Genomic DNA, 26,946 nt, shown 5'->3' on the forward strand with positions numbered 1-26,946 from the left:
GTATGACAATCATGAAACACAAGTCCTCTAAATAAATACATGAAATGAAACATACAACTGTATCACATTCATGAAACACAGGTCCACTAAACAAACACACGAAATCAAATATACAACTGCATGATGTTCAAAAAACACAAGTCCACTGTACAGGTGGTGTGGGACCCAACATGCAGCACATCAAAATGATAACAATGCATGTAAGAGAGTAACATAAAAATTAGAAAGTATCAGGTTCATCCCAAACCATATCATATGCTTCACTATCTGGTGAGTAGTTTCCACATATTACATCATGTAATTGTTAACAAATATCATGGGTAGGAGTGGCTGATTTTTGTAATATTGGAAGGTTTGTGGCCCGGTCCTCGGGACACTTAATGGATGTGCCTACCTTAGTACTGAAACAAAGTAAAACAAAGAAAAAAAAAACTTGCCAATATACCAATAAAGGATTCTGTCCAGTATGTTAACATTCCCACCCAAGGAATATTTTAAAACTACAGTTTATTAATAATGGTTAGTAATACGTGGTTGTTTTTTGTTGGTGTGTGTGTGTGTGTGTGTGTGTGTGTGTGTGTGAAATTTGATGTATACATAGGTGAGTTATCAGGCTTACCTTGACATGCGCTTTGTGAGTTCCTCATAATAATGTTGTCCTTCATGTTCTCTGTAAAACTCTTCAGCTTGTTCTTTGGTCAGCACAACTTCTTTCTGGAGGGCAATCTGGAATCCAGCCTCCTTGATCTTTTGCAGGATCTCATCTTGAACAAAGGGAACAGAAATACGTCATGATGCTCTTGGCATGAAAAGGACAGGAACATGTCTCGATGCTGTTGTTCTCAACAAAAAGAAAAGGGGGATACCTGGATTCTCTGAACATGAACAAAGAGAACAAACATATATGGTGAATAAAGAAAAAAAGAAAAAAAAAGAAAGAAGAGTACTGTGTCTTCAGGCTCTTAACATAAACAAAGATAAGAAGACCACATTTTGAAGGAGTGATGCTCTCAACATGAACATGGAGAAGTGGGCTGTCTTGATGGGCTGTCTTGATGCTCTCAACATGAACATGGAGAAGAGGGCTGTCTTGATGCTCTCAACATCAACGTGGAGAAGAGGGGTGTCTTGATGCTCTCAACATCAACGTGGAGAAGAGGGCTGTCTTGATGCTCTCAACATGAACATGGAGGAGAGGGCTGTCTTGACGCTCTCGACATGAACGTGGAGGACAGGGCTGTCTCAATGCTCTCGACATGAATGTGGAGAAGAGGGCTGTCTTGATGCTCTCGACATGAACATGGAGAGGAGGGTTGTCTTGATGCTCTCGACATGAACGTGGAGAAGAGGGCTGTCTTGATGCTCTCGACATGAACGTGGAGAAGAGGGCTGTCTTGATGCTCTCGACATGAACGTGGAGAAGAGGGCTGTCTTGAATGCTCTCGACATGAACATGGTGAAGAGGGCTGTCTTGACGCTCTCGACATGAATGTGGAGAAGAGGGCTGTCTTGAATGCTCTCGACATGAACGTGGAGAAGAGGGCTGTCTTGATGCTCTCAACATGAACGTGGAGAAGAGGGCTGTCTTGATGCTCTCGACATGAATGTGGAGGAGAGGGCTGTCTTGATGCTCTCAAGATGAACGTGGAGAAGAGGGCTGTCTTGATGCTCTCAACATCAACGTGGAGAAGAGGGGTGTCTTGATGCTCTCAACCTCAATGTGGAGAAGAGGGCTGTCTTGATGCTCTCAACATGAACATGGAGGAGAGGGCTGTCTTGACGCTCTCGACATGAACGTGGAGGACAGGGCTGTCTCAATGCTCTCGACATGAACGTGGAGAAGAGGGCTGTCTTGATGCTCTCGACATGAACGTGGAGGAGAGGGCTGTCTTGATGCTCTCGACCTCAACGTGGAGAAGAGGGCTGTATTGATGCTTTCGACATGAACATGGGGAAGAGGGCTGTCTTGATACTCTCGACATGAACGTGGAGAGGAGGGCTGTCTTGATACTCTCGACATGAACGTGGAGAGGAGGGCTGTCTTGATGCTCTTAACATGAATGTGGAGAGGAGGGCTGTATTGATGCTCTCGACATGAACGTGTAGAGGAGGGCTGTTTTGATGCTCTCAACATGAACGTGGAGAAGAGGGCTGTCTTGATGCTTTCGACATGAATGTGGAGGAGAGGTCTGTCTTGATGCTCTCAAGATGAACGTGGAGAAGAGGGCTGTCTTGATACTCTCAACATCAACGTGGAGAAGAGGGGTGTCTTGATGCTCTCGACATGAACGTGGAGAAGAGGGCTGTCTTGATGCTCTCAACATGAACGTGGAGAAGAGGGCTGTCTTGATGCTCTCAACATCAACGTGGAGAAGAGGGCTGTCTTGAATGCTCTCGACATGAACGTGGAGAAGATGGCTGTCTTGATGCTCTCAACATGAACAAAGCAGACTATGTCCTGATGCTCACAACATTTATGAAAAGAAGAGAACCGTGTCTTGATGTTGCTAACATAAACAAAGAGAACTCTATCATGTCTTGATGCTCTCAACATGAACAAAGAGAAATGGCCCCATGTACTCAACATGAACACAGAGAAGAGGACTGGGTCTTCATGCTCTAATTATGAATAAAGAGAACCATACAATGTTTTGATGCTCGCCATGTGAACAAAGAGAAGAAGACTATGTCTTGATGCTCTCAATGTAATAAAAGGGGATTATGCCTTGATGCTCTCATCATGAAAAAAGATAAACACTCCCTGTCTTGATGCTCTCATCATGAAAAAAGAGAAACACTCCCTGTCTTGATGCTCTCAACATGAAAAAAGAGAAACACTCCCTGTCTTGATGCTCTCAACATGAAAAAAGAGAAACACTCCCTGTCTTGATGCTCTCAACATGAAAAAAGAGAAACACATCATGCCTCAATGCTCTCAGCATGAAAAAAGAGAAACACATTATGTCTCGATGCTTTCAACATGAAACAAGAGAAACACATCATGTCTCGATGCTCTCAACATGAAAAAAAAAAAGAAGAAGAGAGAAACACATTATGTCTTGATGCTCTCAACATGAAACGAGAAACACATCATGCCTCGATGCTCTCAACATGAAACAAGAGAAACACACCATGTCTTGTTGCTCTCAGCATGAAAAAAGAGGAACACACCATGTCTTAATGCTTGATATTAGAACCCACACTGGCAACACAAAGGTGGCTTTCCATCAGCTGAAGAATGTGTAGGGATCCAGGGATCTCACAATTAACATCAACATCGGGATCTTCAGCAGTACAGTGAAGCATGCCCTTCTGCATGAAGCAGAGACCTGGAAAACCACTATGACCACCATGAAGAGAATCCAGACTTTCATCAACACCTGCCTCAGAAGAATTCCATGGATTCACTAGCCAAACAGAATCACTAATGACGAAGTGTGAAAATGAACAAGACAACAGCCTGCAGAAGAAGAGATCCACCCAAAAGATGCTGAAGATGGCCACAGGCTCGGCAAGCCTGCATCCAGTGCCACAAGGCAACACCTCGCCTGGAATCTGCAGGGGGAAAGGAAAAGAAGCAGGCCAAGAAATACACGGCGCTGCAACCTGGACACAGACATCAAGAGGACAGGCTGCACCTAGGGACAGACATCAAGAGGACAGGCTGCACCTGGGGACAGACATCAAGAGGACAGGCTGCACCTGGACACAGACATCAAGAGGACAGGCTGCACCTGGACACAGACATCAAGAGGACAGGCTGCACCTAGGGACAGACATCAAGAGGACAGACTGCACCTAGGGACAGACATCAAGAGGACAGGCTGCACCTGGGGACAGACATCAAGAGGACAGGCTGCACCTGGACACAGACATCAAGAGGACAGGCTGCACCTGGGGACAGACATCAAGAGGACAGGCTGTACCTGGGGACAGACATCAAGAGGACAGGCTGTACCTGGGGACAGACATCAAGAGAACAGGATGTACCTGGGGACAGACATCAAGAGGACAGGCTGCAACCTGGACACAGACATCAAGAGGACAGGCTGCACCTGGGGACAGACATCAAGAGGACAGGCTGCACCTGGGGACAGACATCAAGAGGACAGGCTGCACCTGGACACAGACATCAAGAGGACAGGCTGCACCTGGGGACAGACATCAAGAGGACAGGCTGCACCTGGACACAGACATCAAGAGGACAGGCTGTACCTGGACACAGACATCAAGAGGACAGGCTGCACCTGGGGACAGACATCAAGAGGACAGGCTGCACCTGGGGACAGCTGGAGTGACTGGCACAGGACCAGGAAGGCTGAAAAGAGTTGTTAGTGGCCTATGTCCCAGACAGGGCTACAGGCGTAAGTGAGGTGACGTGATTCCTCCCACTGTAATTCCTAGTTTCCAGTCGATTATTTGTTGTGTGTTGCTGTTTTGGCTTTGTCTGGCTAGGGACGGGTGTCTAAGAGTCTTGCAGCAGATGACACAAACAATTTAAACAAACAACTGGTCACATGTTTTTCTAATGTCTTTATCACTTTCATCTCACATACCTTTGTTCTTGGCAAAGGCCTCTGGTCTGATCAGGGCAAGTGTTCTCTGGATATCCTTCTTCTTCTTCTGAATAGTGGGAGCATGCATGTTCGGGAAGAAGAATGCCAGTTCTCTGCACAAAATAAGTTCAATGTGAAATCAGAAAAGTCCAGACACTGTAAAATCTCACCCATATTTAGCCGGGCAGTTTTAACCACTTTTGTTAAATCAAACATCATTTTCAGTAACTGATTATGTAACAGTAATCACAGGAAATGTCTGGTATCTTGTGTTCAATTTTTCCTTTTTTGATATTTACATATGTGTTCCATTTGTAAACACCTGGGGCTTTTTTTCTAGATTAGGTGTAAATGCTCATAACAATAATAATAATGGTAATAAAAGAATCAAGTTTGAGTTTGCTGTGGTTTACAGCCACACCAACCTTAATAATAATTAAAAAAATTAAAAAATAAATAAATGAACAAACAAATTAAACAACATTCATCTCACTGCAACACATACTTTTCAGTGAAAGTGACTTCATACAGTTTCCCTAAAATTTGTTAACAGTGGTCTGTCAGTGCATGTGTGTTTGATTGTGTGTGTGTGTGTGTGTGTGTGTGTGTGTGTGTGTGTGTGTGTGTGTATGTTCTTTCTTTAATTTAACGTCTGTTCACTTTGTGTGATATTAGACGTGTCATGTGTGTGTGTGTGTGTGTGTGTGTGTGTGTAAGAGGTGAGAGTGTGGTGGGGATGGTACTTAAAGGGGGATATACAGAGAAATGATTAACTTGAACATGTGTGTGTGTGTCTGTGCATGTCTGTGTGTGTGTGTGTGTCTGTCATGTCTGTGAGTGTGTGTGTTTATGTGTATGTGTGTGCACAAGGATGTACTATATGAGTGTGCATGTGCATGTATGTGTAGGGAGGAGAGTTGTCCTGTAGCACAGTATGATGCATAGTCATATGTATTAACACATGAAAAGGCCACACACACACAAAAAAAACAAAAAAACCAAAAAAAAACCCACAGATGAGTCATGGAAAGCAGTCATTTACCTTGCAGCGGTTTCTTTGGAATCAGACCCATGAAGGGCATTCATCAGTCCTGCCTCACCATACCGGGCTCGGAGACTGAAACAGACATTAGCATCATTCATGTCATCTCTTTGTTGCCATCTCTAAGGAGACTGAAACGAAGAGTACCAACATCACCCATCATCTCTTTGTTGCCATCTCTACGGAGACTGAAACAGAGAGTACCAACATCACTCGTCATCTCTTTGTTGCCATCTCTATGGAGACTGAAACGGAGAGTACCAACATCACTCGTCATCTCCTTGTAGCCATCTCTACAGAGAGTACCAACATCACTCATCATCTCCTTGTAGCCATCTCTACGGAGACTGAAACAAAGAGTACCAACATCACTCGTCATCTCTTTGTTGCCATCTCTATGGAGACTGAAACGCAGAGTACCAACATCACTCGTCATCTCCTTGTAGCCATCTCTACGGAGACTGAAACGGAGAGTACCAACATCACTTGTCATTTCCTTGTAGCCATCTCTACGGAGACTGAAACGGAGAGTACCAATATCACTCGTCATCTCCATGTAGCAATCTCCACGGAGATTGAAACGAAGAGTACCAACATCACTCGTCATCTCTTTGTTGCCATCTCTACGGAGACTGAAACAGAGAGTACCAACATCACTCGTCATCTCTTTGTTGCCATCTCTACGGAGACTGAAACGGAGAGTACCAACATCACTTGTCATCTCTTTGTAGCCATCTCTACGGAGACTGAAACGGAGAGTACCAACATCACTCGTCATCTCCTTGTAGTCATCTCTACGGAGACTGAAACGGAGAGTACCAACATCACTTGTCATTTCCTTGTAGTCATCTCTACGGAGACTGAAATGGAGAGTACCAATATCACTCGTCATCTCCATGTAGCAATCTCCACGGAGACTGAAACGCAGAGTACCAACATCACTCGTCATCTCCATGTAGCAATCTCCACGGAGACTGAAACGCAGAGTACCAACATCACTCGTCATCTCCATGTAGCAATCTCTACGGAGACTGAAACGGAGAGTACCAACATCACTCGTCATCTCCTTGTCGCCATCTCTATGGAGACTGAAACGGAGAGTACCAACATCACTTGTCATCTCCTTGTTGCCATCTCTACAGAGACTGAAACAGAGAGTACCAACATCACTCGTCATCTCTTTGTTGCCATCTCTACGGAGACTGAAACGGAGAGTACCAACATCACTCGTCATCTCCTTGTAGCCATCTCTACAGAGAGTACCAACATCACTCATCATCTCCTTGTAGCCATCTCTACGGAGACTGAAACGGAGAGTACCAACATCACTCGTCATCTCCTTGTAGCCATCTCTACAGAGACTGAAACGGAGAGTACCAACATCACTCATCATCTCTTTGTTGCCATCTCTACAGAGACTGAAACACAGAGTACCAACATCACTCGTCATCTCCTTGTAGACATCTCTACAGAGACTGAAACACAGAGTACCAACATCACTCGTCATCTCCTTGTAGACATCTCTACAGAGACTGAAACGCAGAGTACCAACATCACTCGTCATCTCCTTGTAGACATCTCTACAGAGACTGAAACGCAGAGTACCAACATCACTCGTCATCTCCTTGTAGACATCTCTACAGAGACTGAAACGCAGAGTACCAACATCACTCGTCATCTCCTTGTAGACATCTCTACAGAGACTGAAACGCAGAGTACCAACATCACTCGTCATCTCCTTGTTGCCATCTCTACAGGAGACTGAAACAGAGAGTACCAACATCACTCGTCATCTCTTTGCTGCCACCTCTACAGAGACTGAAACGTAGAGTACCAACATCACTTGTCATCTCTTTGTTGCCATCTCTACAGAGACTGAAACGGAGAGTACCAACATCACTCGTCATCTCTTTGTTGCCATCTCTACATAGTCAACAATGATGCAGTGACACCAGAAATGTGATTGCAGCACAAAATCTGATTTGCAGAGGCACTGACATCTTGGGCATGTAACTGCTGCAGCAGGATCCATTCTTCTCTCCTTGCTGGTACACACACACACACACACACACACACACACACACACACACACACACACCACACACACACTACAAGGACTGGCACCTCTGTAACGCACACGCACTTACACACTCATATAGACATGTAGCCTTTTAAGTGTTTGACCGTTTTGTTTATTTAACCTGCCAGGTAGGCAGCCACTCCATTTTCAGGAGTGTGCATGCTGGGTACGTTCTTGTTTCCATTACCCACTGAATGCTGACATGGATAACAAGATCTTTAACATGCCTGTTTGATCTTCTGAGTAAGTATACACACAAAGGGCATTCAGGTGTTAGCAGGTCTGCACATATGTTGACCTGTGAGAACAGAAAAAATTCCAACCTTTTACCAGAAGGCACCATTACCAAGACTGAAACCCAGGACCCTCAGACTGAAAGTCCAATGCTTTAATCACTCGGCTATTGCTTCCAACAAAAGAGCTCTATGTGATACAATACAATACAATACAATACAATACAATACAATACAATACAATACAATACAACACAATACCAAATACAATACATTACAATAGAATACAACACAATACGATACCAAATACAACACAACACAAAATACAATACAATACAATACCAAACACAACACAGCACACCACAGCACAGCACAGCACACCACACCACACCACAACACAACACTACACAACACAACACAACACCATACCTTTCTGGATCTTTTTCCTTGGCGTCCTCCACGGTGGGTGGGCCCAGCATGTCGCGCCAGTCCTTGATGATGGAGTCGTCCTCCTGCCCTTTGGTCAGCACCAGCACATGGCTGGGGCCACTGGACATGAAGCTGACCAGGTCGTTAAAGTACTCCTGCACAATCACAACCCTCAATGGCGTCAAGGTCACCTCCTTACACTTTTTTGCCTGTGTTCTAAGTTTCAGTTTCAGTGAAGTATTCCTGCACCACCACAACCCTAAATGGCGTCAAGGTCACCTCCTTACACTTTTTTGCCTGTGTTCTAAGTTTCAGTTTCAGTGAAGTATTCCTGCACCACCACAACCCTAAATGGCGTCAAGGTCACCTCCTTACACTTTTTTGTCTGTGCTCTAAGTTTCAGTTTCTCAGTTTCAGTTTCTCAAGAAGGTGTCACAATGCGACTGGAAAAATCCATATGCTCAACACCACATCTATTTGACAGATGCCTGACCAGCTGCAAAAACCAATGTGCTATGTCAGGCCTTGAGTGAATGCATATGTATAGTTTTATTTGGAGTAGATTTCTTCTACAGAATTTTACCAGAGGACAACACTTATGTTGCCATGGGTTCTTTTTCAGTGTGCAAAGTGCATACTGCACGAGAGACCTCGGCTTATTGTCTCATTTGAACAACTTATATTGCCATGGGTTCTTTTTCAGTGTTCCAAGTGCATACTGCATCAGAGACCTCGGCTTACTGTCTCATTTGAACAACCAGACACAGTTTGATTTTCCAGTCAAACTTGGGACAAGGGGCAAGACTGAGGTGTGAACCCAGACCCTCACGGACACTGTATTGGCAGAGAAACATCTTAACCATTTTGCTGCTTTCCTCTGTATTTTAAATATTGTGGTACTGAACCTCTTCAAACTCATGACACCTTTAAGAAAAAATTAAGTCATGTGACGATGTGAAACAATTACAAACAAGAGGCAAAATGTATGACAAGTTCTCTTTAGAAAACAATTTTCAAAAATGAGTACAAATTTTATGCAGATATTTTTTTTCATCTTACACTGATGTGCACAGGCTTCATAAAGGTGATAGGTAGATAGATCTTATTGGTATCTATCACTCTGCCCAGTTTGATTTGCATACTACCTCCAATTGTGAAGAAAATGCCAATGGTAAAAGTATGTGCACATACATGCACATGCATGAGCTCACAAGCATGCATGCATACACACACATGCACACGCAGACACACACACACACACACACACACACAGAGTATCTGCATGCAGTAAAAACGACTCACCTCTGAGCTAAGATGTGAATAGAATTCTTTGGCCTCATCCTCCGTGAGTTTTCGTTCCTCCTGGGCAATGACCTGAATTCCTTTTGCCTTCAGCTAAGCAGTCACAGCAACATGAAACAGATATTACACTGGTGGAAATACATTTATGAAAACAATAGAAAGGTCTGAGTTGTCGACAGCTCTTCAGTACTATACTGCAGCATTTATGTTAGGAATACAGTGGGAACAAGAACAAACGAGAATGAAAAAAATTATACGTAGTACCATGTCATTAAACACCTTCACATTGCTATTCCATATAGATAACAGAACAAACAATACCATATGTCATTTCTTTTAGTACCTGTGCATAGCTTCAGTTTCAGTCTTGTTTTTAAGGAGTCATCACCACATTTAGACAAATCCATATATGATACACCACATCTCCTTGGCAGATAACAGACCAGTGGCATAACCCAATTTGCTAGTCAGGCCTTGAGCGCATGCATAAATATTTGTGCACAGATGACAACACTCATGTTGCCATAGGTTCTTTTCCAGTGCACCAAGTGCATGCTGCACAGGTGCCTTGGTTTAGCATCTGATCCCAATGACTGGACACACATTTTGATTTTCTAGTCAAACTTGGTTGAAAGGGTGAGACCAGCATTCAAACACAGGCCCTCATGGACACTGTACTGCCACAAAAGAATCTTAACTATTCTGCCACTTTCCTCCTCAATTTTATTGTGTAGCGTTTCCATGTCAATCACAGAACAAACAATACCAAGTGTAATATTTTTTAACATCTTTACACAGCATTTCCATGAAAATCAAATAAAAAAACAATACCAAAGGTCATGTTGTTAAACATCTTTACATAGCATTTTCATGTAAATCACAGAACAAACAATACCAAAGGCCATGTTGTTTAAAATTTTTACACTGCATTTCCATGCCAATCATATGCAACAGTGTAAACGGACTGATGAGCACATGCACTCCTTATAATGAGGTTGGGGAAAAACAGAATTCTTTTTAAAAGCTAGGACAAACATGAATGATTCATACCTCCTCTAAAATGTCATCCACTTTGCCTGCCGCCACGACATTGGGTTTGATGATGGCAACTGTGTAACCTTCTTCCACTGTTAGAAACAGAATATTTACTACTGTAGCTATGTACCGATAATGATGCCACACACATCAAACTAACACAGTATCATTCTGAAAAACAAAATTGTTGTAGCTCAGCACAGATCATATTATCATACTGCTTAAACAAACAATGTTTGATGGGGAAAAAATGCCAGAATTTGACCCTCTAATAAATACAACCAAAATATGAAAAATATCAAAACTGTGGGAGAAATGGAATAAACTGTTTTGATCAGTTCTGATTTGTACACCCAAAGATCTGACAATGAAAACCTTTTTGATACCCATTTTCAACACTAAATGTACAAGGGTCCAATGTCATTAACAAAAGATGAACAGATTAAAAAAAAATTATGACTATAAACAGCTATGGTTAAAATGTCATTAATAAAAGATGAACAGATTTTAAATATAATTAGAACAAACAGCTATTTTCAACTGTCTCAGTCTGTGCCAAATGAATGAAGCAGTTCAGGGTACTGAACTTTCTATGCTGAAGGTTGATGGTTTGAATCCTCACGGCACATGGACAACACATGCTGGAGATTTTTCCTGTCTTCTGGATAACAAAATTGTGGTCCAGCTTAGCTCATAGGCTCCTTCATGTGTGTGACTGTGTATGTGATTGTGTATGCAACACTGTATGTGATTGTGTGACTGAGTGCTTGTGTGTGTATATGTGAGTGTGCATTTGTGTGTATAGGTGTGTGCATGCACACAAATGCCTGTACATGTTGAAGATCTGATAATACATGTGTCAGCATTCTGTGGGCTCTAAAAACATAAAAATACCAGTGTGTGGCACCCTCATAACTGAAGCATGACTGTAAAAAAAGGAGGGAAAAAAAGAGAAAAATTCAACACATAAAAGTGCATCAGGAACTGTCACCTTCAAACACAAATCCAAATAACAAGACACTAGTATAGCAGCTTCCCAGAATATACTTTCATCCAAAGGCACAGACCAAGACGCATTGAATAATGAATATTTGATATGCCAAACAATGAAATATTTTCCCCTTTTCTTCCCCAGTATTTTCTATTTCATTTTGATATTCACCAAATGAAGATTCAAATACAGAGCACAAAGATTGACTAAAATGTGCACAAAAACCAACGAAAGAATCTTATTTTGTTTCTGTTCAACACCCATTTTTTTGGAACATAAACTCATTATGATGTTGCTGTTGTGTGGGGGTTTTTTTGTGTGTGAGTGTGTTTGTGTGTTTTTGTTGTTGTTTTCTCATGTTGTATGGAGATCTGAAAACTTGTCCTCTTTGGGATTTTGTCTCCTGTGCTTTAGAGATCTGAAAACTATATTCATGTGCAGAATATATCAACTATTTCACAAGTGCTCACAGTGGAGCTGGTTCTCATAAAGTGCAACCGATTCTGAGATAAGAAACATCACCTGCAAGAACATGCATTACAGTTAAGAAGTTCCCTACTTATTATTCTCATATTTTGACAATTAAAACTAAAATATATTAGTAACTGTTGATGAGTGTTATTATTAATCTGAAACAAAGATCTAATATATATATAGATTTGCTTTTACCCAAAATTATCAGTAGTAAATTATATCCTCAAAATGTATGCCCTTGGTTTTTTCTTATCTTACAATTGTGATTACGTATTTTGTTGCACATTTTATCCCTTGATCAAAATAACACTATCACTGTAAGAACTCAAATAGACCAACAAAGTCCATGATTTATCAACATTTCAAAATTCAGAACACACACACACACACACACACACACACACACACACACACACACACACACACACACATAATATGCAGTGCAGCAGTGCAGCAGTGTCATGTTTTTTTCTTCTTTCTATTTTTATAAGCAAAGCATTTGCAGTTTCTTTTGAAAATTATTTTCGTGAATATCTGCATGCTTAAACAAATGTTAGTCAACAAAAAAACAGTCTTGTCAAATAAGCTGATACTGGAAAAAAAAAACCAAAACATTTTGGGTGGTGCTCAGAATATGACAAGGAAAACATTACAAAGCCAGCACAAATGCAGAGACAAATATGATATACATCACTAATAGGCAAACACAACATTCACCAGGAGTCTGCTAATAATTTTCTGCAGCCTTCTGTCATTGTGCTCGTTTATGTTTTCATTTGTTTGTGTGTTTGGTTGTTGTCCCGTTTTTCACCCTTGTCCAGTGGTGTCACTCCCATTCCGTTCTTCCTGAAAACCCTCCCCACCCAGCCCCCTACACAGCTGTTGTCCCGTTTTTCACCTTTGTCCAGTGGTGTTACTCCCATTCCGTTCTTCCTGAAAACCCTCCCCACCCAGCCCCCTACACAGCTGTTGTCCCGTTTTTCACCCTTGTCCAGTGGTGTCACTCCCATTCCGTTCTTCCTGAAAACCCTCCCCACCCAGCCCCCTACACAGCTGTTGTCCCGTTTTTCACCCTTGTCCAGTGGTGTCACTCCCATTCCGTTCTTCCTGAAAACCCTCCCCACCCAGCCCCCTACACAGCTGTTGTCCCGTTTTTCACCTTTGTCCAGTGGTGTTACTCCCATTCCGTTCTTACTGAAAACCCTCCCTGTCCAGTGGCGTTACTCCCATTCCGTTCTTCCTGAAAACCCTCCCCACCCAGCCCCCTACACAGCTGTTGTCCCGTTTTTCACCCTTGTCCAGTGGTGTTACTCCCATTCCGTTCTTCCTGAAAACCCTCCCCACCCAGCCCCCTACACAGCTGTTGTCCCGTTTTTCACCCTTGTCCAGTGGCGTTACTCCCATTCCGTTCTTCCTGAAAACCCTCCCCACCCAGCCCCCTACACAGCTGTTGTCCCGTTTTTCACCCTTGTCCAGTGGTGTTACTCCCATTCCGTTCTTCCTGAAAACCCTCCCTGTCCAGTGGCGTTACTCCCATTCCGTTCTTCCTGAAAACCCTCCCCACCCAGCCCCCTACACAGCTGTTGCCCCGTTTTTCACCCTTGTCCAGTGGTGTCACTCCCATTCCGTTCTTCCTGAAAACCCTCCCCACCCAGCCCCCTACACAGCTGTTGTCTCGTTTTTCACCCTTGTCCAGTGGTGTCACTCCCATTCCGTTCTTCCTGAAAACCCTCCCCACCCAGCCCCCTACACAGCTGTTGTCCCGTTTTTCACCCTTGTCCAGTGGTGTCACTCCAATTCCGTTCTTCCTGAAAACCCTCCCCACCCAGCCCCATACACAGCTGTTGTCCCGTTTTTCACCCTTGTCCAGTGGTGTCACTCCCATTCCGTTCTTCCTGAAAACCCTCCCCACCCAGCCCCCTACACAGCCACAACCCAAGAACCAGCCATTTACAGACAATCATCGCAGTAAGGGCACTGTTTGGCCATGATCTTATGGAGACACTATGCTGTTGCTGAGTAACTACAGTGCTGTTTAGTTGTGCCTGTTCTGATTCAACAATTCACAAAAAAGCTCCTACTCAGCCCCCTGTTGACGACAAAAGTCGCTAGGCTGTGGAGTCAGTCTGAGTGAGTGTCTCCCCAAGTGGAGATGATCACCACACAATTAAACACAAAACTCTGTCACATCTGAAAGGAAAACAAATCTGGACATGATCTAAACAGAGGATGGAAATTCCCATTGTGATGTGCTTCTAAGAGGATTCAAACCAGCCTCTTGTCAGCAGTCTGCAGTGCCAAAAAATTTCACAGGGGCTGGTACAAGATGCTTGCTTACTTGTTTCTTTACAGATATGTGGGCAATTACTGGAATGAAATGCATTCATGTATAATCGTTCTGAAGCATACACATCTTTCCATATCTTGTGTGTATTTTGTTATTTAAAAACAACAACAAATAACACTTTTTTCCTTCAAAAAAATGACCGATATATGTATGATACAGTGATGTAAACAACTTATGAAAGCTTACTAATACCTAAGTATTTCTCATTGTTTATTGTGAAAATGAATATGTTGTGAAACACATTCATGACTAAAGAACTTTAAAATGGTGTTAGTACTGTAAAAAAAAAAATATATATATATATATATATGATGCATTATATACATGTTAAAAATAACGATAAAAAACAAAAGAAAACCATGTGAGGAAAACACAAATACAAAAAGAACATAAAAATCTATCAGCTATCTTCTTTGTTAATCAATTACATGCTTTTTCTCTGTCTGTATGTATGTTTGTCTATCCTCTTTCCCAGAGCAGGTTGGAAAAAACATTGCTTTATTGGTTATCTCATTATTCTAGTTGAATAGAAACATTGGTTAATTGGTTATCTCATTGCTCTAGTTAAAACTGTTCTTTCTTTTCCTTTTCTTTCTTTCTTGAGCACACACACACACACACACACACACACACACACACACACACACACACACACACACACACACACACATCTCTCTCTCTCTCTCTCCCTCTCTCTCTCTCTCTTACATATACACAATATTTACAGGGCTGTGTACATGACTTGTTCTTGAATGATTTGATTTTTATTCTTTCGATTTTTGGGGTTGTTGTGCTTTTTTTTGTTTTTGTTTTTTACAATCAGCAAATGATGTAAACAGAACATTTGAAATTAGAGGGAAATGAAAAAAAGGACATAAAAAGCATGCACATGCACATTATAGACATTTTGTAAACAACAGCAAAGCATAATTTCTATGAATAAAGTAACTATAAACATATGATTCTAATGATAAATTCTAAACATATATAAATAATAAACATGCACATTAGGCATACAGAATAAGTACAACAGTAAGATACTATGAGACTGAAAGCAGTGATAATGAGTTGAAATAAAGGCAGACATAGAAGCAGCTGGCCTATTTTCAAGAGAGCTGGTTAGAGCAGGCTGGGAGGGAGCTACGACAGATCAAGCAGGGAAACAACAGCTGTGACAAAGCTTTGTGGAAGCTATCCTTAGAAAGGATGTGATACATCTGAAACAAATGACAGAAAACAACAACAATCCTAACTGTGACACAAAAGGGTGTAGGCCTTTTGACCATCATACTCTGTACAAGCAGAGGAAATTAATAAGGCCAGAAGAAACAAAGGTCAAGGTTAATGGGTCTACAGGGTACTAATACAGCAAAGTCCAACCTTCCTCCGCATCATGAGCAGGAGTAAGATCATCTCCATACATTACTACTTCTCCATTATACTGAAATTTTTTGGCATCTGCAAAGAAAAACATGCAAGACATATCATTACAGCAGACATTTAACAATGTCACTGAATGAAGAAGAGAAGAAGAAGAAGAAAAAAACCCAAAGCACATCTTCCCCCTAACCCTTGTGTAGAAATCCATGATTCAGACAGCAATGCCAAGCACACCATATCAACTGCACAGCAACAAGTCAGCATGTGGGTGGAGAAAAATAAATCTGATCTGAGCTGTGTGTGACTGTGAGTCATAAAGCTCTGGGATTGTGCACTCATGGCCTCCTTCTTTTTCTCCTCCCTCAACCCTATGAAGAGTCACTGGGGGCCTACATGGATGAACTATTCACCACAATCCAAATATTGCAGCTACCACACTGACAAGCTCTTACAGAGTTTAGGAGACACTGTAAAAGTTTGGTCTGAAATTAATTCCAGACCTGTAGCCAGACACTGACTGCAGAAACACAGAGTAGAAAGACAGTGCTAATGATAGCTTTTTTCCATAGAGAGGTTCATAGAGATTCCTATCAAAGGTGATAAGGGTTGTCAGGAACAAGTTCCATGGACAAGCAGGGAAGAGGAGGGGAGTGGAAATTAGAAAACAAACAGGAAATTCCTTCATGTAGCACAAAGATCCAGTTTCAGTCCACATACACACATACATACAAGTCCACATATTAAGTGATCACCAGAGCTGAAGCACACAAACATAGAAGAAAACAAAGTAGGGTTGTTGGGTTGTTGTTTTTATATGAAGAATTTAACTTCAATGTTCAGAACTGCACATATAAACAGGCAAGAGGCGAAACAAGAAAAAGAAAAGCAACCCACTTGTCTTTAATCAGGACATGATTATGCGAGGCAGAACTAAAAGAAGAAAAATCAAAAAGGGATGTTAAAGCGCTGATCTGGAAAGCAAGCACCAAGACTGAAGGTTTGATGGCTGAAGAGCAGAAGAAGAGGTAGAAGAAGAAGAAGTAGAACTAAACATCCAGAGGTGCTACACTCCCAGATACCTTCACTGTAATCCTGGGGATGGGTGGACACCGCACGATAGGGAACTTGAAGGGGAATGTATCACACAAAGACAAGTTTTCTCATACTATATTCAGCAAAGTAGTAGAAATATATCAAACATGTTCATGTTTCACACAAACCACCAGTTCTGAAAATGACCTGAATCACAGTCCAACTTAAAACAGGTTTGACTAAAATTTGTCACCAATAATAACAATAATAATAATAATGGCAGTATCTACAGACAATAACAAAAGGTAAGAATTATAATACAGTTACAAGTGCAGATAAATTTGTAAAAGAAACAAAACAATTTTGTTATGATTAAATCAATCTATAGTTTGTTAAATTAATTTCTATCTATCTACCTATCTGTCTATCTACTCATCTGTTTATGTGTGTGTTTGTATGCGTGTGCACATGTGAACATGCATACGTGTGATTAATGCATGCGTGTGTGTGTGTGTGTGTGTGCGCGCGTGCATGCGCGTGTGTGTGTGCATGCGCGTGTGCACATGCATGTGTGTGTGTGTGTGTGTGTGTGTGTGTGTGTGTGCTTGCATAATTGAGTGTCAGCATGTCCATGTACACTGTGTGTATCTCTTAAGCCTGTGCCTGTGTATGTGATTGATCTCTGTGCATATGTAACAGATAATTATACAGACTCACTAGAGGCTATATTAAAATAAAACACTGTTAATAACCAGCAGTGACAGTTATTCTTCAGGTCATCATCTATGTTACATTTGCAACAGAAACTGACAATTATTTGGGGATTTAAATACCCTATACAACAGAAACCAGTGACTGGGACAGAGCTTTTCTTATACTTGTAGACATTACGTGTAAGACTCATAAAACAGGCCACAGCAGACAACAGAAGCTGTGTCTGTGTTGCAAGCAAATCAGAGTGTGTCTGTGGTATCAGTCTTAATTAGACAAGAAGTTTACCTTGCTCAAAACTTTCCTCTGCTGCAGTAAACATTTACAACAACAATGATCATTGATGTCAAATGTTTTGCAAACAGAATGCAAACAACATAGACAAAAATTTAAACACTTGACCAAAGATAAACACAACATGAATGAAACTGTGACTCGTCAGTCTTCAGGTTCATTCATAAAGATCATGGCCATGCTCATGATAGCAGGATGAAAAAGAATCAAAACAACAACACCTCCATAAGAAGTAGAGGTAGATCAACATAATGATCACCATAATGATGATGATCATCATGGTGAGGAGGAGGATGGTTATGATGATGATGAATATGGTGATAGTAACAGCAGCAACAGATCAGAGTCATCATTTAGTTAAGAGACATATAGAACAGTGTACATGCTGTCAAAATATCATCACTTAGTATGCATTTACCCTCAACAGCGCCATCAGGAACTTTGTCTGCCAGATACACATGACATTACAGTGTATGTATACATACACACAATGATGCATCAACATTTCATTTGGGGAAAGAACATAGGGTAGGTAGGCCTAACTGCGAACAGTGTGTAATTGCAAACGGTTCCTGTACTGCCCCAAATTGAAGAGTTCGCACCACACACATTTGTATTTGTATTTCTCTTTTTATCACAACAGATTTCTCTGTGTGAAATTCAGGCTGCTCTCCCTAGGGAGAGCACATCGCTACACTACAGCGCCACCCATTTTTTTTTATTTTTTCCTGCCTGCAGTTTTATTTGTTTTTCCTATCAAAGTGGATTTTTCTACAGAATTTTGCCAGGAACAACCCTTTTGTTGCAGTGGGTTCTTTTACGTACGCTAAGTGCATGCTGCACACGGGACCTCTGTTTATCGTCTCATCCGAATGACTAGCGTCCAGACCACCACTCAAGGTCTAGTGGAGGGGGAGAAAATATCGGCGGCTGAGCCGTGATTTGAACCAGCGCACTCAGATTCTCTCGCTTCCTAGGCGGACGCGTTACCTCTAGGCCATCACTCCACATTTCATGATATGACATCTGCTACGACCTCATTCTGATAACGTTAATGAATATCCATTTCCAAAAACCAGTCAAACATCAGCTGTATCCAGCTATTTCTGCACTCTTTATTCTCTTTGTGCATTACTACCGACCAAGTTCACAAAAGTGCTCTCAAAGTCCTAAAATCAAGGGAAGCAAGTAGTAGGACTTGAACTTTGACACAGTTTAAAATAGCTGATTTGACTGGATGTGTTGAATGAATTGCAGTTAGACCATCAGGATATTTTACATGAGTCTATTCACAAACGATGATACACAGTTACTGAGCGCTCTCAAAAGGGTGTGTTTGTGTGTGGTGTGGGGTGCGTGTTTAAATGTGTTTGTTGGTGTATGTGTGTATGTGTGATCAAAACCAACAATACAACAGTCTGGTGCAGTGTCCCAATAATATTTTATGTCTAATGAGTTCAAGACCTGCTTCTAACTTAATTGTCCACATGTGCCCACACCCATCATTCACAATTAGACTTGCCTGTTCACATTTACCCTCAGGCACCCCTGCTATTTCAACCATTGTAAAAACATTGAAAAGAAGGAACAGATGAAGTTTTGCTGGTGTAACCTAATCAGAGAAAGCTTTCAAAAACAGGAAAGTTACATCTGACGATTGTACAGCCTGTTATCTGTACAATACACATGCTAGCCTGGTTGCTTCAACTGGATCGTTTGCAATTAGGAATACCTACCCTGTTGAACAGTATGCATGGTGTCAAACTTTCATTACACTGAATATGCAATTACTCTGCTTTGACACTAGAAATTTTTGCTGTCAAGTGCAAATGACATAAGTGTGCATGCATATAAACTTACAGTTATACATCTTTATTAGAATATAAGACTGCAAACTATGACATAGTTCTGGAAATTATAACCCAGGAAAGTGTATGTTCCTCTGTCTTTGGACTTGAACAACAAATTGCTTTTCTCATGTTTAAAGGAATGCTCAGTATATTCTTGTCCCTCCTCGATTTTCTTTTTCATTGTTTTTTGTTGTTGGTGTTTTTGTTTTGTTTTGTTTTCCATTCATCAATGTTTTTTCATGGTTCTACAAACTGATGTGAGGTACTTGTCATCTATTTATGATTGCATGAAAAATAATGAGACCTGTATCGATCAGATTAAGAATACTGAAAAAATGAACAATGTTCTCATGCTGAGCTGACTGATATTCCTAAAAATAAAGCATGTTGTTAAAAGTTTTGGCATTGATTACTGCTGTTGTCTTTATATGAAAATAATGGAATATCTTATACTGCCTTTTATTATCAAGTCTCACTATGAACGCTGCGAAAATTTTGAATGTAATTAATCTTTATTATCTCAAAGAAAGAACTAAAATCAAAGCATGCTATTTTGTGTCAGTTTCTCTGTCCATTTGCCTTTCTGTTCAGAAACCCTAACACACATCAGTGTATAATTAAACCTTTTTTTTTCATTGAAGAGTACACAACTATCACATCACCATATACCACTTACAGCCTCACTTGAATATTTCAGTAGTGCATAATTTGTTTTCCTAGCCTCGCACCAATACAATCCTAGCTTGACTATGAGTATTTTTAAGAAATACCACAATAACAAGTACAGCAAAGCAAACTATTGATTCATTATGCTCTGGCATGACTACAGTACACAGATCTGCCAACATACCTGCATCCTCCTCTTCTTCTTCATCTTTCTGGGCTTCTTCAGCAGCCTCTCTGTTGGCAACAAATGGATCTTTCACCTGAAAAAGAAAGAAAACTGATGCAAACAATTTATTTTGAGACATTTTCTTACAGACTGCTGAAAGTGCTCAAAGCAGTTAAACCAAGGACATCTCTAACCTTTTCACTTCTTCTCCATGATAATACTGGGCTTGCTGATAAATGATACATATTCTCTCTGTCAAGTTCCAACAAACAACTTTTGATTCAATGGGGTCTTGAGTGATTGCATCTACATTTTACCACAACATTTTAGCTTGCCCAAGTTTACAGCTTAAACCAGGCATGAGATGGAAGCAAGTCTGAGAGCTATTACTTGATCAGACTAGCACATTAACTTTGTTTTTCTATATTATAATTCTATGAGCATGATTTTTTTGACTAGTAATATGGCAAGTAAGCAAAACACATGCTTCAATTCACAGAAAATCTGTCCAGGAACAGGAAAATACTAACTATCAGTGGGTTCATTTTACTTTCTGTCTGTGTTCATAGTCTGCACCTCCCATGTTCGTTAATCAACATGTAGAGTTTAACATGCATGACTGGTTTTATCCCACCATTAGGCAGCCATATTCAATTTTCAGGGGCATGCTGGATGGGCATGATCACGTTTCCAATAACCCATCAAACATAGATTATGAAATCTTTAATGTCTGACTTTGATCTTTTACATATAAATACACATCCAGGGGATTAAGGCATAAGCAGGTCTAACCTGGGAGAAGAGAAGATTTTGCATCCTTAACCTGCCAGGTACCAATATCAGGGTCAAACCCAGGACCCTCAGATTGAAACTCTAAGTTATAACTAAACGGTATTTGTGCCCAGCTGATAGTTGACTGATTAGAGAGACTGCTGACTGGTTGGCTGATTTCTCACATGGCTCATGTTTGCTCTTTCTTTTTCTCTGTTTGGTGTGCTTTTATTTATTTATATTTCAATACCAAGTAAAAAAAAAAAAAAAAAGGAATTGAAACACACACACACACACACACACACACACACACACATACACACACACACACACACACACACACACACACACACACACACACAAACACACACACACACACACACACACACACATAGAGGGTTAATTTTTTATGTATACATATTCTGCATACATATATAAAAACATGTGTACCTCCATGCACACAAATGTACACACACACACACACACACACACACACACACACACACACACACCATATCCAGAAAAACACAATGCTCTCTCTCTCTACCCATTCCCATGAATTTCATCCACACCAAACAAACAAACAAAAAAACACAAAGGAAGAGTTCAGACATCCCACCTCTTTGCGCTCCACAGTGCCATCGATGACTTTGTGTTCCTGGGCCAGCTGCTCTGTGAGGGTTCTGAGAATGAGAGGGGCATTGGCACCGTGAACGTAGGACACCAGAACACCTGCCTGAAAAAAAAAATATCCATCAACAATCTACAGTTGTAGACCTCAGCAGCAGTAAAATGAGTGAAAAAAAACAAACAAAAAAACTTCTTTTTTTTTTTTTTCTTTTTTTTTTTTTTTTTTTTTTGTCTGCTTGTGGGTAGAGAATACAAGTGTGTGTAAGCCAACAGATGCTCACACAAATATAATCAATACACAATAACCATACTAGTTTCATTTACAGATAGAGAGAGACACAGACAGAGACAGAGACAGACAGATAGACAGATAAACACACACACACACACACACACACATACACACACGCACACACACACATACACACACACTCACACACACACATAAAGAGATACACACACACACACACACACACACAGAAATAAAGTTAAGTAAAGGCTGCAAGTTATAACTTACTGCGAAAAAAAGATAACAAGGTTCACAGCTTCCTCTGTACTTCTCTAATGATTCAATTGTGTCTGCCTTGGCCTGCAAGAAAAAAAAATATCAGACAGCATATCAGTTTTGATAACATACATAAAAGCAAACACACACACACACACACACACACACGTACACATACACCATCTTCTAACTGGGACCGTTTATGTAGTTTTCACACACACACACACACACACACACACACACACACGCCTCCTTCTAATGGGATCATATAATGATACATGCAGCTTTATTGCTTTCCTGTGTTTTAGTTTTTGTTGTTTTTCTTTTAAAAGAAAAAGTTTTCTTGATTGCCTGTGTTTTGTTATTTTTCAAGAGAAAAGAGACAACCCCTCATGCTTATTTTGTTTGTTTGTTTTTATAGCATACAATGTCAATGCAGAGTTGAACTTACCTTTGCAAAGTGAAGAAGATCATCGCCAAGCTCATTCTTGATGCGGCGAAAGTTACTGATCATGGCATCACAGGGGCCACTCCACTCCTGGAATACGTCCACCACTGCAAGCAAACAGTAAACTGTACACTCACTGTGCATATTCGATTCATAAAAGTACTACACACAGACAGAAAGACACACACAGACACAGACATAGACACAAACAGACACACACAGACACAGACACACAGACACAGACACAGACACACACACACACTCAGATACAGACACAGACACAGACAGACATACAGACACACAGACACACACACACACACGCTTACTCACTCACCTACACATATAAATATACTTTTTTTTCAATAATGTACAAAATGTTTAAGCATCTGTGTCACAATGAGAAAATAAGAACTAATTGAATATAACTATGTTGAGAGAGAGAGAGACAGAGAGAGCAAGAGAGAGAGAGAGTGTGTGCAGTGTACATGTGTGAGGGAATGGTGCAGGGGAGTGTGCAGTCAACCTAAGTAACTTACCCCACAGGCCCTCCTTTGTCATGATGTCTTCCCATTCCTCCTGGGATTCAACCTCTTGCATCAGCTGAATTTCTTGCTTCTTTTTTGCCATGATGACTGTGATTTATTGCCTTCAGTAATCAAAATCATACATTTTAAAAACAAATTCATTGTCAGGGTCAAGATACTTAATCAACAACAACAAAAAAAAAGCCAACATGCTCCAACAACGAAAAATGGTTAAAAATATCAAAAAAGGGAATACAGAATGAAAGACAGAATGAGAAAGAAGAAAAAAAAAGATTCTATAATCAAGACACAACTGGACACTGTGAAATTTGGATACCTGAACTGGTCAAAAATATGAAACAGTTCTCCAGAAGGAAAGTAATACAGTGGCAAGCATAACTAAGTCAACACATTTCATATAATCTAATAAGACAAGCTGTTTTTGTTAATTGTTTCCATGAATAAGCTGCTTTTTATCACTTCATGAATTCTTATTTAAAAAAATAAATAAATAAAATAAATAAATAAAATCATGGATTTTTTTTTTTGGTTTAACTTCTCCTCCCTCACTCTATACTGTGATGATGGCACAAATCAACAAGATGAAAGTGGGATAGATGTGGCAGAAACAAGGTGAAGGAGGAAGATAACCAAACCAACCAACCAACCAAAGAGATCTCACATGAATGCTTACGAAGTTGGGCACATGTTTTGGTAAAATACAGCAGATAAATAAGTCATCCATGACAAAAGCCTCTTGTGGAAACACCCTCAGGTCCAAGATATGAACAATCACAAACATGGACCCACAGAAGTCAGTTTTCACAAAACCTCAATTTAATTGGTTGATTAATGAATAGTTCTATATATGAATATCTCAGATGTAAGAAAGATTTTGTATTAAAGACGGCAAAATTACAATTTTCTTATTCAATCTTATGCACGCATGCACATGCGCACACACGCATGCATAGAGCTATTCACTGCCATGGAACAGGGAAACCAAGCTGAAGTGATCATAATGGATTTTACCAAAGCGTTTGACCGTGTTTACCACAGTGGAGTACAAGGCAAGATCAACAAATGGATCAGGGCTTTCATGCACAAGCGACAACAAGCAGTCATAGTCAATGGAGCCTCCTCAGAGCACACCAAGGTGAGATCAGGAGGACCGCAAGGGTTGGTTTTAGGCCCAGCACTGTTTCTAGCATCAATGATCTCCCAGAGCAGCTCACCTCCTTGATAAGTCTCTTTGCTGACAATACTGCTGTTTATCGCCTCTCTGCTAGTGACCATGACCAACACCACCTCCAAGAAGATCTCCACCGTCTTGAGCAGTGGGAGCAGAGCTGGGACATGGCCTTCCACCCAGGAAAGTGTACCACCTTCCCTGTTACCCGCAAGAGAACCATCACCAAGAATCAATTTCGGCTCCATGGTCACACTTTGGCAACCGTCACCTCTGCCACGTACTTTAGTGTCACCATCTGCCAAGACCTCAGCTGGGACATACATATCAACAACATCCGTGCCAAAGCCAACAAGACCCTGCGCTTCTTGTGACGCAATTTGAAAGTGAGCGCCACCCATCTGAAGGAGACTGCCTACAAGACCTTCATGCGGCCCATACTTGAGTACGCCTGCTCAGTATGGGACCCACATAGCCAACAGAACATTGACAAGATTGAGGCAGTCCAGAGGACAGCAGCCCAGTTTGTGACCAACAGGTACCACAACACATCCAACATGTCTGCCATCCCTGACAGACTCCAGTGGCCCTTCATCTAGCACCGCAGAAATGTCAATAGGTAAGCTATGCTGCGTAAAATCCTCAACAATGAGGCAATTGTGAATAGAAGCAAGCTGGTCCCTGCCCCTGCCAGACTGAGAAGAGGACACCTACAGCAGCTGAGCCGCATCCTGTGTAGGACCCAATACAGAGGATCCTCCTTTCTGCCTAGAACCATCGCAGACTGGAATGCGCTGCCCGAAACAGCAATGGCAGCTGACACCCTTGACACCTTCAAGTCAAGGGTGCCCCAAGAAAACTGAAAACCGCAAAAGAAGTAGTTAGATAGAGTAGGTAGGATTAGGCATCCCCCTCCCAAATACCCCTAACTCTTTAGAACATTTTGATTTTTTTAATTTATTTTTGGGCCCAGCCCTCCCTTCTGGAGGACTGGGATCAACTAGCCCCTGAGTGGGTGAAGAGCGAAAAGTAGTAGTCTGCTGATAAAACCCACACAGAGTAGGTGTAATGTTAACTTTTTTTTTCTTTTTTTTTTTTAATCCCTTGTCTGTCTAGTTCTTTATCTTTTCTATATTACAGCATCTCTATCTCCACACAACCCTCTAGTCGCGGCAGAGTAATCAACATGACGACTGTGGCCGTCAACTGGATGATGATGATGATCAAAAGTTGTTTGCGAAGTGATGATCCTGACGATACAAACTAATCTGAAAGCAGTTGCCTGAACATCAAGAATATCCAATCTTGGTAACGTCCTGTTTTAGCGTCCTATATTATTGCAACCAATCTTTAAGCATTTTCACATCTGAAATAGCTCTGTGCGCTATGCCCTTCTAAGCTCGTAGCATTTATGACAACCACTGACAGTTCCTGACACAGTTGGTTCTTAAGAGAACACGGGCTCGATGTTTATCCACAAGAAGCAACAGGAAACTTTACAAAATTTCCCTAAAACAGCACATACTCGACTGGAATAAGCTTTCTGTTACTATCCACATATCAAAACACAGAAACTGAATTATTTTCATTGCACACACAATTATAATTCTTACCTTCTCACTGACTATCGGTTGCCTGAACAGTCAGGTCGTGCTGCAAATCGCACCAACTGTTGTTCGTGGCAACGGCTTCTTCCGTCAGGGGAGACCACACATGGGAAACTCACTCAATAACATGAAGTGGAAAAATAGGCCGAAGGACGGAACTACGGAAACTTTTTTTTTTTTTTTTTAATAATTTTTTAAAAGAAGACGAAAATATATAAATGTACACAAAGATAGATAAATGAAAGCCACCATTCTGTTTCAATTGAGAGGGTGCAAAGAAGAAGCAAAGAAGACAAAGCAGAGAAAATGAAGTGGGAAAAGAGGACAAGAAAGAATTGGGCATCACAAAGCCCTTGAAGGCTACAATGAAACTATGATCCACAAATACCATGAATTCACGTGACATTCTGTTGTTTCTCAACGGATGTGTGTGTGTATGTATGTATGTGTGTGTGTGTGTGTGTGTGTGTGTAGGTGCATGGGTACATGTGTGTGTGTGGGGGGGGGGGGGGGGGGGGCGAGGTGTATGTGTGTGTGCGCGCGCGCGAGTGTGTGTGGTGTGTGCTATATAACTTGAGAGAATCTGGCACCTTTCTATTGTATCAATGAGATTATCTCAGCCTGTATTCTTTGAGATTTTCAAAATGGGACCCTGTCAATCGTGTGTGTGAGCGTGCCCGTGTG

At 41.2% G+C, this 26,946-nt stretch overlaps 1 protein-coding gene across 21 annotated transcripts in view; it reads right to left on the reverse strand.

Moving 5' to 3' along the window:
• The window catches only part of LOC143286852 (thioredoxin domain-containing protein 6-like), a 60,042-nt gene extending 33,698 nt beyond the window's left edge, over positions 1-26,344 (reverse strand). For 20 of the 21 annotated variants that reach the window (XM_076594870.1, XM_076594834.1, XM_076594711.1 and 17 more), the window contains exons 1-13: positions 26,269-26,344; positions 23,479-23,588; positions 22,946-23,049; positions 22,507-22,578; positions 21,979-22,095; positions 20,607-20,682; positions 15,870-15,947; positions 10,693-10,769; positions 9,643-9,735; positions 8,341-8,495; positions 5,599-5,673; positions 4,557-4,669; positions 620-764 (exon numbers count right to left, since the gene is read on the reverse strand). In XM_076594870.1, the coding sequence (XP_076450985.1) occupies positions 620-764; positions 4,557-4,669; positions 5,599-5,673; positions 8,341-8,495; positions 9,643-9,735; positions 10,693-10,769; positions 15,870-15,947; positions 20,607-20,682; positions 21,979-22,095; positions 22,507-22,578; positions 22,946-23,049; positions 23,479-23,569 (1,196 nt within the window). In that variant the 5' untranslated portion in view covers positions 23,570-23,588; positions 26,269-26,344. Of the gene's footprint in view, positions 1-619; positions 765-4,556; positions 4,670-5,598; positions 5,674-8,340; positions 8,496-9,642; positions 9,736-10,692; positions 10,770-15,869; positions 15,948-16,948; positions 16,994-20,606; positions 20,683-21,978; positions 22,096-22,506; positions 22,579-22,945; positions 23,050-23,478; positions 23,589-26,268 lie in introns of all 21 variants that reach the window. The other variant, XM_076594702.1, reaches the window with a different exon arrangement.
• Between the last annotated feature and the right edge of the window lie 602 nt (positions 26,345-26,946).

This window comes from Babylonia areolata, chromosome 1 (genome assembly GCF_041734735.1).
Source record: "Babylonia areolata isolate BAREFJ2019XMU chromosome 1, ASM4173473v1, whole genome shotgun sequence".
NCBI classification, from domain to species: domain Eukaryota; kingdom Metazoa; phylum Mollusca; class Gastropoda; order Neogastropoda; family Buccinidae; genus Babylonia; species Babylonia areolata.